This window comes from Lepidothrix coronata, unplaced genomic scaffold, assembly GCF_001604755.1.
Source record: "Lepidothrix coronata isolate B3197 unplaced genomic scaffold, Lepidothrix_coronata-1.0 Scaffold5, whole genome shotgun sequence".
NCBI lineage: Eukaryota > Metazoa > Chordata > Aves > Passeriformes > Pipridae > Lepidothrix > Lepidothrix coronata.
This window is the reverse complement of record NW_016690185.1, coordinates 1,909,132-1,921,152: the sequence shown is the minus strand read 5'-3', so window position 1 is coordinate 1,921,152 and position 12,021 is coordinate 1,909,132. Positions and strand designations below refer to the sequence as shown.

Below are 12,021 nucleotides of genomic sequence, written 5' to 3'. Positions count from 1 at the left end.
TCATACACTATGAACTTGCCTGGAAACAGCACAGCAGGCCTAATCCAGTCATTCACCAACAAAACCAGACATTCCCAGCTAGAATAGGAGCATAGAAAAAAACAGTTCCTAACCTGTATTACCTATACACTTAGATTTCCTTTCATAGCTCCATGTGCTGAGGACAGTTTCCACAGACAACTTTTTCAAGTCACATCCTACAGCTCAGTCTGCCAACTAGACCTCACATCTTGTCCACAAAACTTATAATTTGAGAAAATAAAAATTAATATAATTGATAATAAGGCAAAATGTATCTGATCAATGGTTAGTGACATTTAAACAGTGATCAGTTTACTTGAAATTAAGATGCAGGTTTTTTCCTGCTCTTTAATCTGAAAAAGTGAGAAAAATCCAGTTTTGCAAAAACGCCAAGAATTTTTCAGTTCTGCTATTTTTCCTCCGCCTTTCTTTCTGTTAAGTTCTATTATATGCTGCTTAGTAATTGAGAAAAGAAACAGATTGTGCCATGAAAGCTGATCCTCTGCTGGACGATTATAGTAATTCTGGTTCTACTTCACTGCTGGTGGAACAGTGCTGAGTCACTTGGAAGCCATACAATATGTTCACTCCTAGACCACCACAGGCACAGTCTTTCTGTGTGAAAACCATCGAGCCTTGAAACTGAAGCACATGTTATATTTATCAGAGCCACACTCCTCAAGACCTCTGGTCTTACTCATGTTTTCATAATTTGGGGCATCAAATGATGATCTGATAATATGCTACTGAAACATACAGTGGTTACCTTTTCATTATGCCACTTTGCCTTAAACTATATAATAATTTGAACGTGTTCCAACTCCCCACTTTACCTTCTCAGTTATTTTAAAGAATTGAAATCTTGATAGGAATATAAAGTATTGACACAACATATTCTGACATATTAGTCTATGGTAGAAGTTCAAATTGCAGCAGACAAATAAGCCTTTGATCAACATCTGACAAATGCTATTTTGTACGGCATTACAAGACTCTGATAGGTAGCAGAAACATTAAAAATATTAACGTAGCCCATCAAACATTTCCCAAACTGCCAAGCTACCTGCATCAGTGTGTTTTGGCTGTTTTTTTGTTTTTTTTTTAATGAGAGAAAAGAACTCATCAGCAAACTCTGCACATGGTGCAGATCTCCGGGTACGACTGCATGCATTGCCAGAAGACCATTTCAGCAGAACTCATCTTTCTAAGACCCAGAAAGCAAAAAAGGTAAATACAGGTCTTAGGACTCTGTCCTTTATGCTCGCAACAGCCTTAACTGCATGCATTCTAGATGGATTTGCCATAGCTACAGTTCGCAGGGAAGGGATCACAGGAGCAGCAGTCTGGCAGAGCTGTGACTGAGATAAGGTATCTAAGGCATCTCGTCTCTCTACAGTGCTGTAGCTTTTCCTTTCATCACACAAATATCTTGATTTATCTAAAAGCCTAAGGTGAGCAATTCATCATGTAGCTTATGTGCCAAGTGTGACAAGTGGCTCTGTGGGATGGAAGACGATCAGCAGCTCGGCTGAAAGAGGAGGGCATCTGTGAATTCAGTGATGGGCCAAGTATTACCCTAGATCACTTTCCACCCTCAAAGGCACAGGAATCATCAAAAGAGGAGTCAAAGAGCTGTCAACTTAAACAGATACAGTGTTCCTCCAGAGAAAGATAAAAGTTTAGATGTAGGACTGGCAGAAAAGCAGCCTGTGTTTGCTGCCACTCAGAAATTGTGTAAATATGGGCTTAATGGCATTCTGTAATATCATTAAAGGTGGTACACCACGTATAACCTGCGAGAGAAGAATGAAGGTGTTAGGAAGTTATATTTTACTGAATATGGCTATCTTGAAAGACATAATACAATGGAGCTGCAAACTTCAGCTCTACGTGTGACCTCTCTGCTTTTCTCACACTGGTAACAAGCACCCCACTGAAATACAGTAGCCACATTGGGCACCACATATCAGGTAAGGCATGTGCTACTGAAAAGGATCCAAAGGAGAAAAGTCAAGAATGATCAAAGGTTTAAATTGACCCTAATTCAGCCTAGAAAAGATTCAGATTATACAACTTTGCAGAAATTGCTCAGTCCATAGATCCACTGAAGTTTGGTTAGTTGAGTGTCTGTCCAGACAGATGCAAGTATCACTCCTGATACAAGGCAAAAAGAGGTAGATGATGCCATATCACCAAACTATTTAGTGTGTTGGTTGTGTTGTTGTTTTTTGTTGGTTTTTTTTTTTTTTTTAATATATAGTCTACTTGCAGTATAAGGCTGATTTACAGTTCAGATATGATTTGATGAGGTAAAAAAATTCTTGATACCAAAATGCTCTCCTTTTGCCTCTTTTGTTCTACAACACAGCATCACACTGTTATAGGGGAATGGCACTCAGGGCTGTACTCTGGAGTATTAGCATTGCCTAAGGAATCTATCTCGAGACAGAAAGAAGCTTTCGATGCTAAGTGTAGACAAGCAGGTGCTTCATTACAACTCCCCAGAGATCACAGAATGTCTAACTCCTTCAAAGGCATGCTCCTTTAGCCCCACCATAAGGGCCCTTCTGCCACTTAAGAAACAGCACAGAAAATAGATGGTATTTTAGACTACAAATACAGTAAATCACATTAACTTTCATTCTTAACAGGTTTCTTAAACATGCCACAGTCTTGTTTTTCTTCAGAAAAACCCCACCTCAATGCCATAAACAAATACTGTTACTTTCTGTGAAAAGTACTTGATTTACAGACTACAGAATAGTTCAATAATAAAACAAATTCACTCAAAAAAAGCTTGCTAGAAGTTTCTTTCTATATGCAAGACATACAGAAAGACATACAATATGTAGGCAAGACAAAATTTTTTTAATTAAACAGAAGCGAAATCCCTGTAATAGGCAACAAAGTAAAGCCTTAAATAAAAAAACCCAAGCTGCAGTACATACTGCAACACTGGATAGTAATTCTGTTCCTTAGAATGATTATAATGTTGATTACGCTTTCCCATTTCATCTCATGCAAGCAGAGAGTTTTGATGTCTATGTTGGGGTTTTTTCTTTTTTTTTCTGGACATTTCAGATAATAAACCTACCATGTTCCATTCTCCCCAGGTAAATTCATTACTAATTAGTCAAACAGCTAAAAAGGGCAGACTGCTTTGCATAATATTTAATTAGTTTTAATTATCGATTAAATTAAAATGTGGTAAATTAAGACCACATCCCATGAGCCACGGAGGCTTAAGCAGTTTGTCACTCGCCAGTTCCTGCATCAACCACTTGGGCTGTCAAATACACATTATCTCATCCTAAAGATTTTCAAATTTATTACCTAGAGACAAACAGCATTTGCAGTGAAGCTCCAACATTAAGATATGGCTGTTATCAGCTTTTATTCTTTCTACCCATCATACACTCTTAACAATAAACAACCACCCCACTACCTTCAACAGAATAAAAATAAACCAGCAAGAGAAGCATATGCTAAACTATTTTGTTGGGATTCCTGGCATTTTGCAGGAGGACCAGACTATCCTTGTAACAGTGCAAACTTCTTGCACACCCAGTACTTCCTGGCATGGGAATAAGCCCTACTACATGTTGCGTGAAGAGTTGCATCCTTTTGTTTGTTTTGAACCTAGCTCCTACTAGTTAGCTTATAGTTGCTGTACAGTGAGTACTCAACCCCCTCTCCGTGCCATTTAATGACTTTGTAGGTCCCTGTCGATACTTTTCACCTCAGTCATCTCTTTCTCAGTTTTGGCCTCCTCAGTAATTCCTCATACAGAAGCAAGACACCTCTTCAACCCTGCTGCCCTTCTCTGAACACTATCAGTTACAATGTATCCTCTTCTGTATGAAGGGACCAGAAGCACACGTTTTCATCCTCTGTTGCCTTCCCCCAGGTGCTGTAACGCTTTCAGCAATTTAGTGGTACTAAAAACAGTAGCAGAAACATGCGATTTCCGTCTAGTTGGTTTTCCAACTTATAATGAAAGAAGTAGATTACTAGCTTGGAGTAACCAATAATTATAAGTCAATGTTATCTGAGTAATTTAACATCAAAGATCAACAATAAGCCTATTTTAACAAGCAGACTGTAAGAAGAGAGTTTAGCAAAAGTCATCCCCTCACACTTTTAAAAGACAGTTAGAAATCTTTAGTACAGCTTTCAATTATAGAAGAATTATTTTCACAGAAATATGATTTTATATAACTATGATGTACTTTGAGGCAAGGACTCAGCAGATTTCTTATAGAATAACAAAATACATCTCAGGGCTGTATTTGCTATGCACAATTAAGTAACCCAAATGGTGTTAGCTGAATGTGCTAACAACTATGCCTTGCTAATAAAGAGAGCGAGGACCTATTCCTCTTTAAAGTACATGTAAGTCTAATGTCTCTGCCAGTTAACAGGCCGAAATTCTACAATTAGAACTAGGATGCAGAACACCAACCACTTAAGATTTGCATTCTCAACTGCCAAAAATGCACTTGTGTGCAGCCATTGTTTACATTTATTGTATGACTAACCCTTGTAACCTCCCTTCTTACCACCATCTTTGCTTATCCATTCCTGGTCCTTTGTACAAAACGTATCCATGCTCCTAAGAGTAACTGATCCTTACTCATGTCAAAACAATATTTGCACAAGTGCAAATGAACTGTAACTTCGCTTTCCTACTTGCTCAGCTTGCCATTTTTCCAGGGCTGTACTTAAAGAACATTTGTGACTTACACTCAAACATCATGTATTTCACATTTGTTTAGTAAGGGCTTTCTAATTCTAAAGAATTGGGGCAAATTCCTGAGGAGGTGACTGGTAAGCTTCCACTGATGGGTGGGATTGTATCATTTTTAGACCTGGAAGGTGTTGAGAACGTGTTGTCTACTAGACCTGCACTTACTTCTTGAACCCAAAAAGAAAGCCTAATATCACTATAAAAAAAAATTATGTTACTCCTCAAAGAAGGTTGTGGTGCTAAAAGAAGCTGCAGAATGGTATGTTCTGAAAGCCTTAGCTTGACATTGTTGCTCTTCTCAGTTATATGTACCTCATCTGTGATCTCAAATCAAAATTATAGTCATTTTAATAGAACGTTTTGATACTCAGAAACCTCACTCCCTTTTTATCTTAGTTAGCATTATGTCTGACACAGAGGCAGTCCTAGATGTGCTGGTGGACACCCCTTCCAGGGCACAGCCCAGCAAATAGCTTTGAACTGAACGTGCTGCTGCCATCCAACTTTTTCTTCCAGCTGCTTGTTTCTGCACTGGCATTACAGATTTCACTGTGCTGGCACTGCATTTGTGCAAACAAGATCAAGGAATGGATCCAAGGACAAATAACGCCACTAAAGTTTTGGGGTTTTTTTACAATTCAGATCACTTCCCTGATGTCAGCCACTGAACAACTACATAAACCCTTCTGCTGCATGGCACAGGGAAAACCCATGGCTACAGCCCTAAGAGTGGTGAAAAGCACAGACAATGCTACTTGCAACTTGTAATCATTCACATTCAGGCAATATTACGGTTGTTAATTAGCTTTCCTTTTGAAGCTTCTACAAGACAACCTGCCAGACACTGCAATTCAAGAAGTCAGACCCTAAGGGATGAAAAAATAGTCACTATATACAATATAACATATACACACAAATATGATCAGTTGCAGCAGTGTATGAATTAACTAATGACCACAAAGTGAAAGATTCCATCCACCCCTTGGTCACAAAGTAGGAAACTTTTCAGAACAACTAGGAGCAACACAATAACATAGTGACAGTCATCACGGTGAGATGCTTGCTTTTGATTAGATATTAGCTGCCAGTACTTTCAGAGCCAACAGGAGTACCACAGACATGGTGTTTGTTCTCAGACAACTGCAAGAGAAGTGTAGGGAACAGAACAAAGGACTTTATGTAACCTTTGTCGATCTCACCAAGGCTTTCGATACTGTGAGCAGAAAAGGTCTGTGGCACATTTTGGAACGTTTAGGATGTCCCCCAAAGTTCCTTAAAATGATCATCTGACTTCATGAGGATCAGCATGGACAAGTCAGATATGGCAATGCACTTTTTGAGCCCTTTCTAATAACCAGTGATGTGAAACAAGGTTGTGTTCTTGCACCAACCCTATTCACAATCTTTTTCAGCATGATGCTCCAAAGGGCCACAGTAGACCTTGATGATCAGGACAGTATCTACATTCGATACCGTACTGATGGAAGCCTTTTCAATCTAAGGCGACTGAAGGCCCACACCAAGACCTTAAACCATCTTGTCCGGGAGCTGCTTTATGCTGAAAATGCCGCCCTTGTCGCCCACACAGAAGCAGCTCTGCAGCGTTTAACATCCTGCTTTGCAGATGCTGCTGAGCTCTCTGAACTGGAAGTCAGCTTAAAGAAGACAGAAGTTCTCTATCAACTTGCACCTCAGGAAGTCTTCCATCATCCCCATATCACCATTGGCGAATCAGAGCTCAAATCAGTCCAGCAGTTTAATTACCTAGGCAGCCTCATCTCCTCGGGTGGTAAACAACAGGTTAGCAAAGGCATACAGTGCCTTCGGAAAACTCCATAAAAGAGTTTGGCAAAATAAACACTTGAAGAAAAGCACAAAGATCAGTATTTACAGAGCCACTGTACTGTGAACTCTCTTACATGGATCCAAATCATGGGTCATTTACCGCCACCACCTGCGACTCCTAGAACGCTTCCATCAACACTGTTTCCGTACAATCCTAAACATCCACTGGTCAGATTATGTGACCAATACATCTGTTCTAGAACAAGCAGCTGTCACAAGTATTGAGGCCATGCTGCTGAGAACACAGCTGTTTTGGGCAGGACATGTCTCAGGATGAAGGACCACCGCCTCCCTAAGATCTTGCTTTATGGTGAACCTGCCACCGGCTGCCGCATGAGAGGAGCCCCAAAGAGAAGATACAAGGACTCCCTGAAGCAACATCTCAGCCTTGGCCACATTGATCTTCATCACTGGTCTACTCTGGCCTCCAATTGTCCAGAGGGGTCTAGAGACACACTATCTACAACACTGCTGCTTCTTTTGAGTATGCAGACAGGATCACTCTCGAGGAGAAAAGACAATGCAGAAAGAATTGTGTCTTGCCGATACCATCCAAGGAGTCTTTCTGCTGTGCCTTTTGCAACCGGACTTGTCTATCTCGCACTGGCCTCTTTAGCCACCAGCGCGCTTGTAGCAAATGTGGGTAGAGTCCTTCCCAAATCTTTGTTCGCGAAGCCTAGCCATGAGTTGCCAGTACTAAAATCCCAATGCCAAACCAGCACCTCCCCCGCCCTTTCTGGAATCACATAAGTGAGTCAATGTGCTACTGAACTTAGAAAATTAAGGTTTGCCAAACGAGACTGAAAAGAAAAACAGAAACACTAATCAGATTTCAGGCTGCCCTTTAGAACAGGATTCAGTTGCACTCGGCCTATCAAAATATCCACTTCACCTCATCAACCAGGAAAACCACACGGGAAAACATCTTAACTCAGGGAACAGCGGACAAGAGTATCTAAGAAACTGCAATCAAGGCACGCTCTGAGATGGAGATAGCACGCTTTAATAAGTTTAATCCTCACGGCTGGGATCTGCCGGAGTCCCTGACACGCGCCCTCCCTCCACAGCTCCGGCCCCGCACCCCGGGAGCAGGGCAAGGCCAGGCAGTGGTACCGCACCCCCGCCAGTCCCGCGCCCCTCCCGCCCCGCTTTCCCGGCTCGGGGCTGCCCCAGTGCTGTCCCCAGGAGTGTCCCAAGGCCGGCGGTACGGACCCAGTGCCGGGCAGGCGGGAGCCCCGGGCCCAGAGGGACGCCTACCTTCACGGCTACTTCCGGGGCCGCATCGACGGGCAGGGCCGGGGGCGCGGCGGGCGGCGGGCAGAGGTGCAGCACGGCGTCGCGGCTGGCGAGCACGGCGGCGGAGCGCTGGGAGCCGCCCTCGGCCTCGGGCTCCGAGTCAGGCTCCGAGTCGGAGCCGCCGTAGGAGGCGAGCGCGGCGATCGCCGCCGACATCTTAGCGCGGAGGATGACGGGACGGTCAGGTCCTGGCAGCTCCGCAGGGCTCGCCGCTTCCCTTCCCCCGCAGAACGAGCGGGCTGTGGCTGCGCATTAAAAATGTGGGTCATTAAAATGGAAAACACACTCTTAAAGATAGTTTATCTTTACGGGATATACAGCCGTTCGAGGGGGGATCAACCCCCTTGGCTGCTGATAGTGTTTAACCTTTCAGGACTCTCAGGAGGGACTACAAGCTCCAGCATGCAACGCGGCGCGCCTCTTGGGGGCTTTCCCCCAGCGCTCATCTGCGCTCTGCGTGGCAGCAAGGGAAAACATTCAAGAGCCTAGGAAGAGCTCCCGCCTCCTTCCGCACACAAAGGGTTTTCGCCGCCTCTCCAGCATAGCCTGGTGGGGCGAGGAGCCCGGCAACACAGGACCCTCGCGCTCCCGCCACCTCTGCCCCGCGCCGTGCCCCGGGGAGCCCCGCCCCCCGGCGCCGATTGGCTGTCGGCACCCGGCTTCGGTTACGTCACAGAGACGGGGCCCCGCCTCCTCGACCGGGGAGAGGGAGCCCGGCGGGCCGGACTGTACCACCTGCCCGCCAGCAGGGTGGGGGGCGGTGGCGCGTGGACCAACCCGAGCATCGGGCGGTGGGGGGGGCGGCCGGGTTCGGCCGCCGGGTAAACAGCGCTCCCCCCCTCCCGGCTCGGCGCGCCGGGCGAGGCCCCGCCCCTCGCGCGCGCACACACACACACGCACACACACACACACACACACGGGGACACGCGCGCGCTGCCCGGTGTCTATTGTGAAGCCGCCGGGGACGCTCCACGCCCGCCGCCGCCGCCCCCCGGCACCCGGGGCCGCCAGCCGGGAATGGCCGGCGCCGCGTGAACTTCCAGCTCCCCCGCGGCCGCGGAGGGAGGGGCTGAGGCTGAGGGCGAGCGGCGTGAAGGTGCGAGGCGAGGGCAGACGAGTAAGTGCCCCCCAGCCCCCGCTCCCTCCTCCCCTCGCGGTGCCCGGGGCGGGCGGGAGGGACCGGTCCCCGCTCCCCATCCCCGGCGGGAGTGCGGGACGCGCCTGCCCCACAAAGGGACCGGCGCTCGCCAGGTGTTGGCCCCCTCCCCTTTGTCCGCGCCCGCGCGGGGGGCGGCGGCGGCAGGGAGGGAGGGAGGAAGGGAAGGAAGTAGGGAGAGCGCGTCGCGGAGCCCCTTTCCCCCGTCTCCCTGCCGCCCCCGCGGGCAGCGGCAGGAGAGGGGCGTGTTGCGAGGCGGAGGAGGGGAGGGGGCCGCACTTGTGCCGGAGCGCGGGGCTTCCCTGTCCCTGCCCCTCTCCCTGTCCTGGTCTCCCCGTGTGCCCGCGCCCGGCAGGATCGCCGTGCGGGGAAGGTGCGGCGGTCGGGGCCGGGGTCAGCGGCGGGCGGGGGGCCGGGTGACGTCACCGCCGCCAGGTGCGGGGAGCGGCGCCCCCTTCCCTGCCCTCCCGGGGGACGCGGCCCCGCCGCGGGCACCGGGGCTGGCGGGGCAGGGGTGCGGGCGGGCGGCGGGCTCGCCGGCCGGAGCGGACCGGAGCGGGATTCGACCCCATCCCGGGGCAGAGCTGCTCGCTGGAACACTGCTACCATTGTTAGGCGCGCTCGGAGATCGCGGGGGATGGCCGGGAGCGAGGAGAAGCACGTAGGTTCCAACTTCTCCCAGCCCGCTCCAAAACGCCTTCCTGTGCGCCCGCCGCGCCCGCGGACAGGATGAATGGGAAATACAGAGCGCTGACCGAGAGCTGGATGTATCGCCAGGTGCGTGCATTGCACGCGCTTGCACCTGGAGCGGTACATTGCCATGACTTCCCTTGGAGCTGCATGTGCTTTCAGAATTAAAGTGAGCACACAGTGACATCTAATTGTGACACAGTGGCATTTAATCTGATTAAATGCTCTAGTTTGATTTTTCCACCCTTTTCAGCAGTTACGGTTTGAAGCATTTGTTTCCTTAGCTTGAGAAGATAACCACTTAGATTTTATTTTTTTTTTAAGATAAAGTAAACGTAGAGGACGTATCGAAAGTGTTTATAGCATGGAGTGGAACAAGGTGCTACGTTTAGATCTGTTCTATTAAACACAAGCATGCCTCTTCTTTGTATGCTAGAATCGGGATTTTAGGTAAAAGTCTCACATTTTCAGCACTGAGACCTTTTGTTTGCATCTCCAACAGCTGAAATATACTACATTCAACTGGCATTTCATATGGTAATGAGTTGACTTTTTCATCTTAAATCTATGGATGATGAATCCCTAAGTAAGGAAAGCTATATGATGCTTCAAATGAATCACTGCTTATTAATATCAAAAGTGGTTCTTCCACTGCAGTCAGTTTGTTTATTGGCAGTAATTGTTAACTGATTCCATATGACTGCATTCCTTTTTCTCCTGGTATGCAGATCCTGGGTGTTTTCTGAAGTTCAAAGGTGTGCCTCCCGAAAAGTGAAAAATTTCGAGATCTATTTCTGCAACCACTCTGTGATATTCTGTCTGGAGAACTGTGTTGAAAATCATTAAACTAATTCTGCTTTGTTATCCTTGAATTTTAAATTTTTAATTCATAAAGATTTGGTAGTTTGCTTAAGTCTGTTCACCTGTGTTTTGTCCAAACACTCTAGATTGCTTGCCAGTAATGTAATCATCTGGGATTCTAGATGCTTTCATTGTAGAACTTATGAAAATCACTTACTGGTTTAAATTAGTTGCATTTCTGGTACCATCAGGCTAGTATGTAAGCAAACACATGTGAAGGCATTCAGTGGGATACTGACTGAAGTTTTGTGTTGCTTAAATGGTAGCAAAGATAGCAAAGATTAATTTTCAGCAAGCATGCTGGTGTCACTTTTGGGTTTGAAAAACTGACTTGACTACACTTGAAAAGTGTAGGCGGATAATATACATAGTTATCTAAAATCTGGTTTTGTCAGAAAAGCTGAGAAATTGCTGCTGGTCATTTGTGGAGAGATATGTTAACACATTGACTATTAACTGCATATTTGTGATTTCAAGAAGGGGTTGATTGGTATAAAAGAAACCACAAGATTTTTTAAAAAGGTCTGCTCATTTATTACTGTATGTGTGTATGATTACTGTATGCTGTATGTTCTCTTTTAATTGGGTTCCACAAAACATCTTATGCGTTAGATGCTGCTCGTTTTGAATGCAGACTGAAGTAGTAGGTGGAAGGTGGTTTGGGTTACTTGGCTTTGCTTTCCATCCAGCTTCTTCACTGCTGTTTTTCCTTGCAGTCACTTTGCTTCTCTTGCTTTGATTTTCCAAAGGAAGATAAAAGCACCCCACTTTGTACAGCACTTTTGCATATAAAGAGGGCCTTTTTGGCACCTGTTTGTTATTACTCCCAATGGTAAATACTATACCAAGTATTACCCTGCCTTTTCCCCTGGACACTCATAGCATCTTTATTTCATGAACTTATCATTTGCCTAAGTAGTTGTCTTTGAGAATTCTACTTCTCTGTCAAATTTGGATGGATTCAACCAGTTTCCAAGTGGAGGAACACTCACCAAACACCTCTCCCTGCCCCAAACTTCCTGTATGAGATTGATTTCCTTAACAGTCTGGGCTTAAATATATTAAGTTTTAACTCAACATTTCACAGATTTTCCTTCACATCAGTCTCTTTCTTCCCTGTACTTGATAATGAAATCTATTTCCCTCTGCTTTTGATATATTTTGTCCTACTTTCTTTTCCCTTTACTTGCTCTTTCATAGCTCTTTTTTTGTTGCTTTCCAGGATGGAGGTGCTTTATCTCACACCCTATGTTTTCCCTTGGTTTTTCTTCCCCACAGAAAATGATGCGTATAATCCTGCTTATTCTATTTTTTTCTCTATATATGTTTTTTTACAGTCTTAAATTGCTATCAGCCCACTTGCAGATACACTCATTTCTCATCCACAAGAACTGTAAGTCTGCAG

At 45.8% G+C, this 12,021-nt stretch overlaps 2 protein-coding genes across 3 annotated transcripts in view; one reads left to right on the top strand and one right to left on the bottom strand.

Moving 5' to 3' along the window:
- CDC40 (cell division cycle 40) overlaps nt 1-8,091 on the bottom strand; it is a 38,582-nt gene extending 30,491 nt beyond the window's left edge. The window contains exon 1 of the mRNA XM_017830315.1: nt 7,871-8,091. Within this exon, the coding sequence (XP_017685804.1) occupies nt 7,871-8,065 (195 nt within the window). The 5' untranslated portion in view covers nt 8,066-8,091. The remainder of the gene's footprint in view (nt 1-7,870) is intronic.
- A 704-nt stretch (nt 8,092-8,795) lies between these two features.
- The window catches only part of WASF1 (WAS protein family member 1), an 86,070-nt gene continuing 82,844 nt past the window's right edge, over nt 8,796-12,021 (top strand). The window contains exon 1 of one of the 2 annotated variants that reach the window (XM_017827082.1): nt 8,796-9,026. The gene's annotated coding sequence lies outside the window, so the exon portion shown is untranslated. Of the gene's footprint in view, nt 9,027-9,749; nt 9,843-12,021 lie in introns of those variants that run through there. The other variant, XM_017827098.1, reaches the window with a different exon arrangement.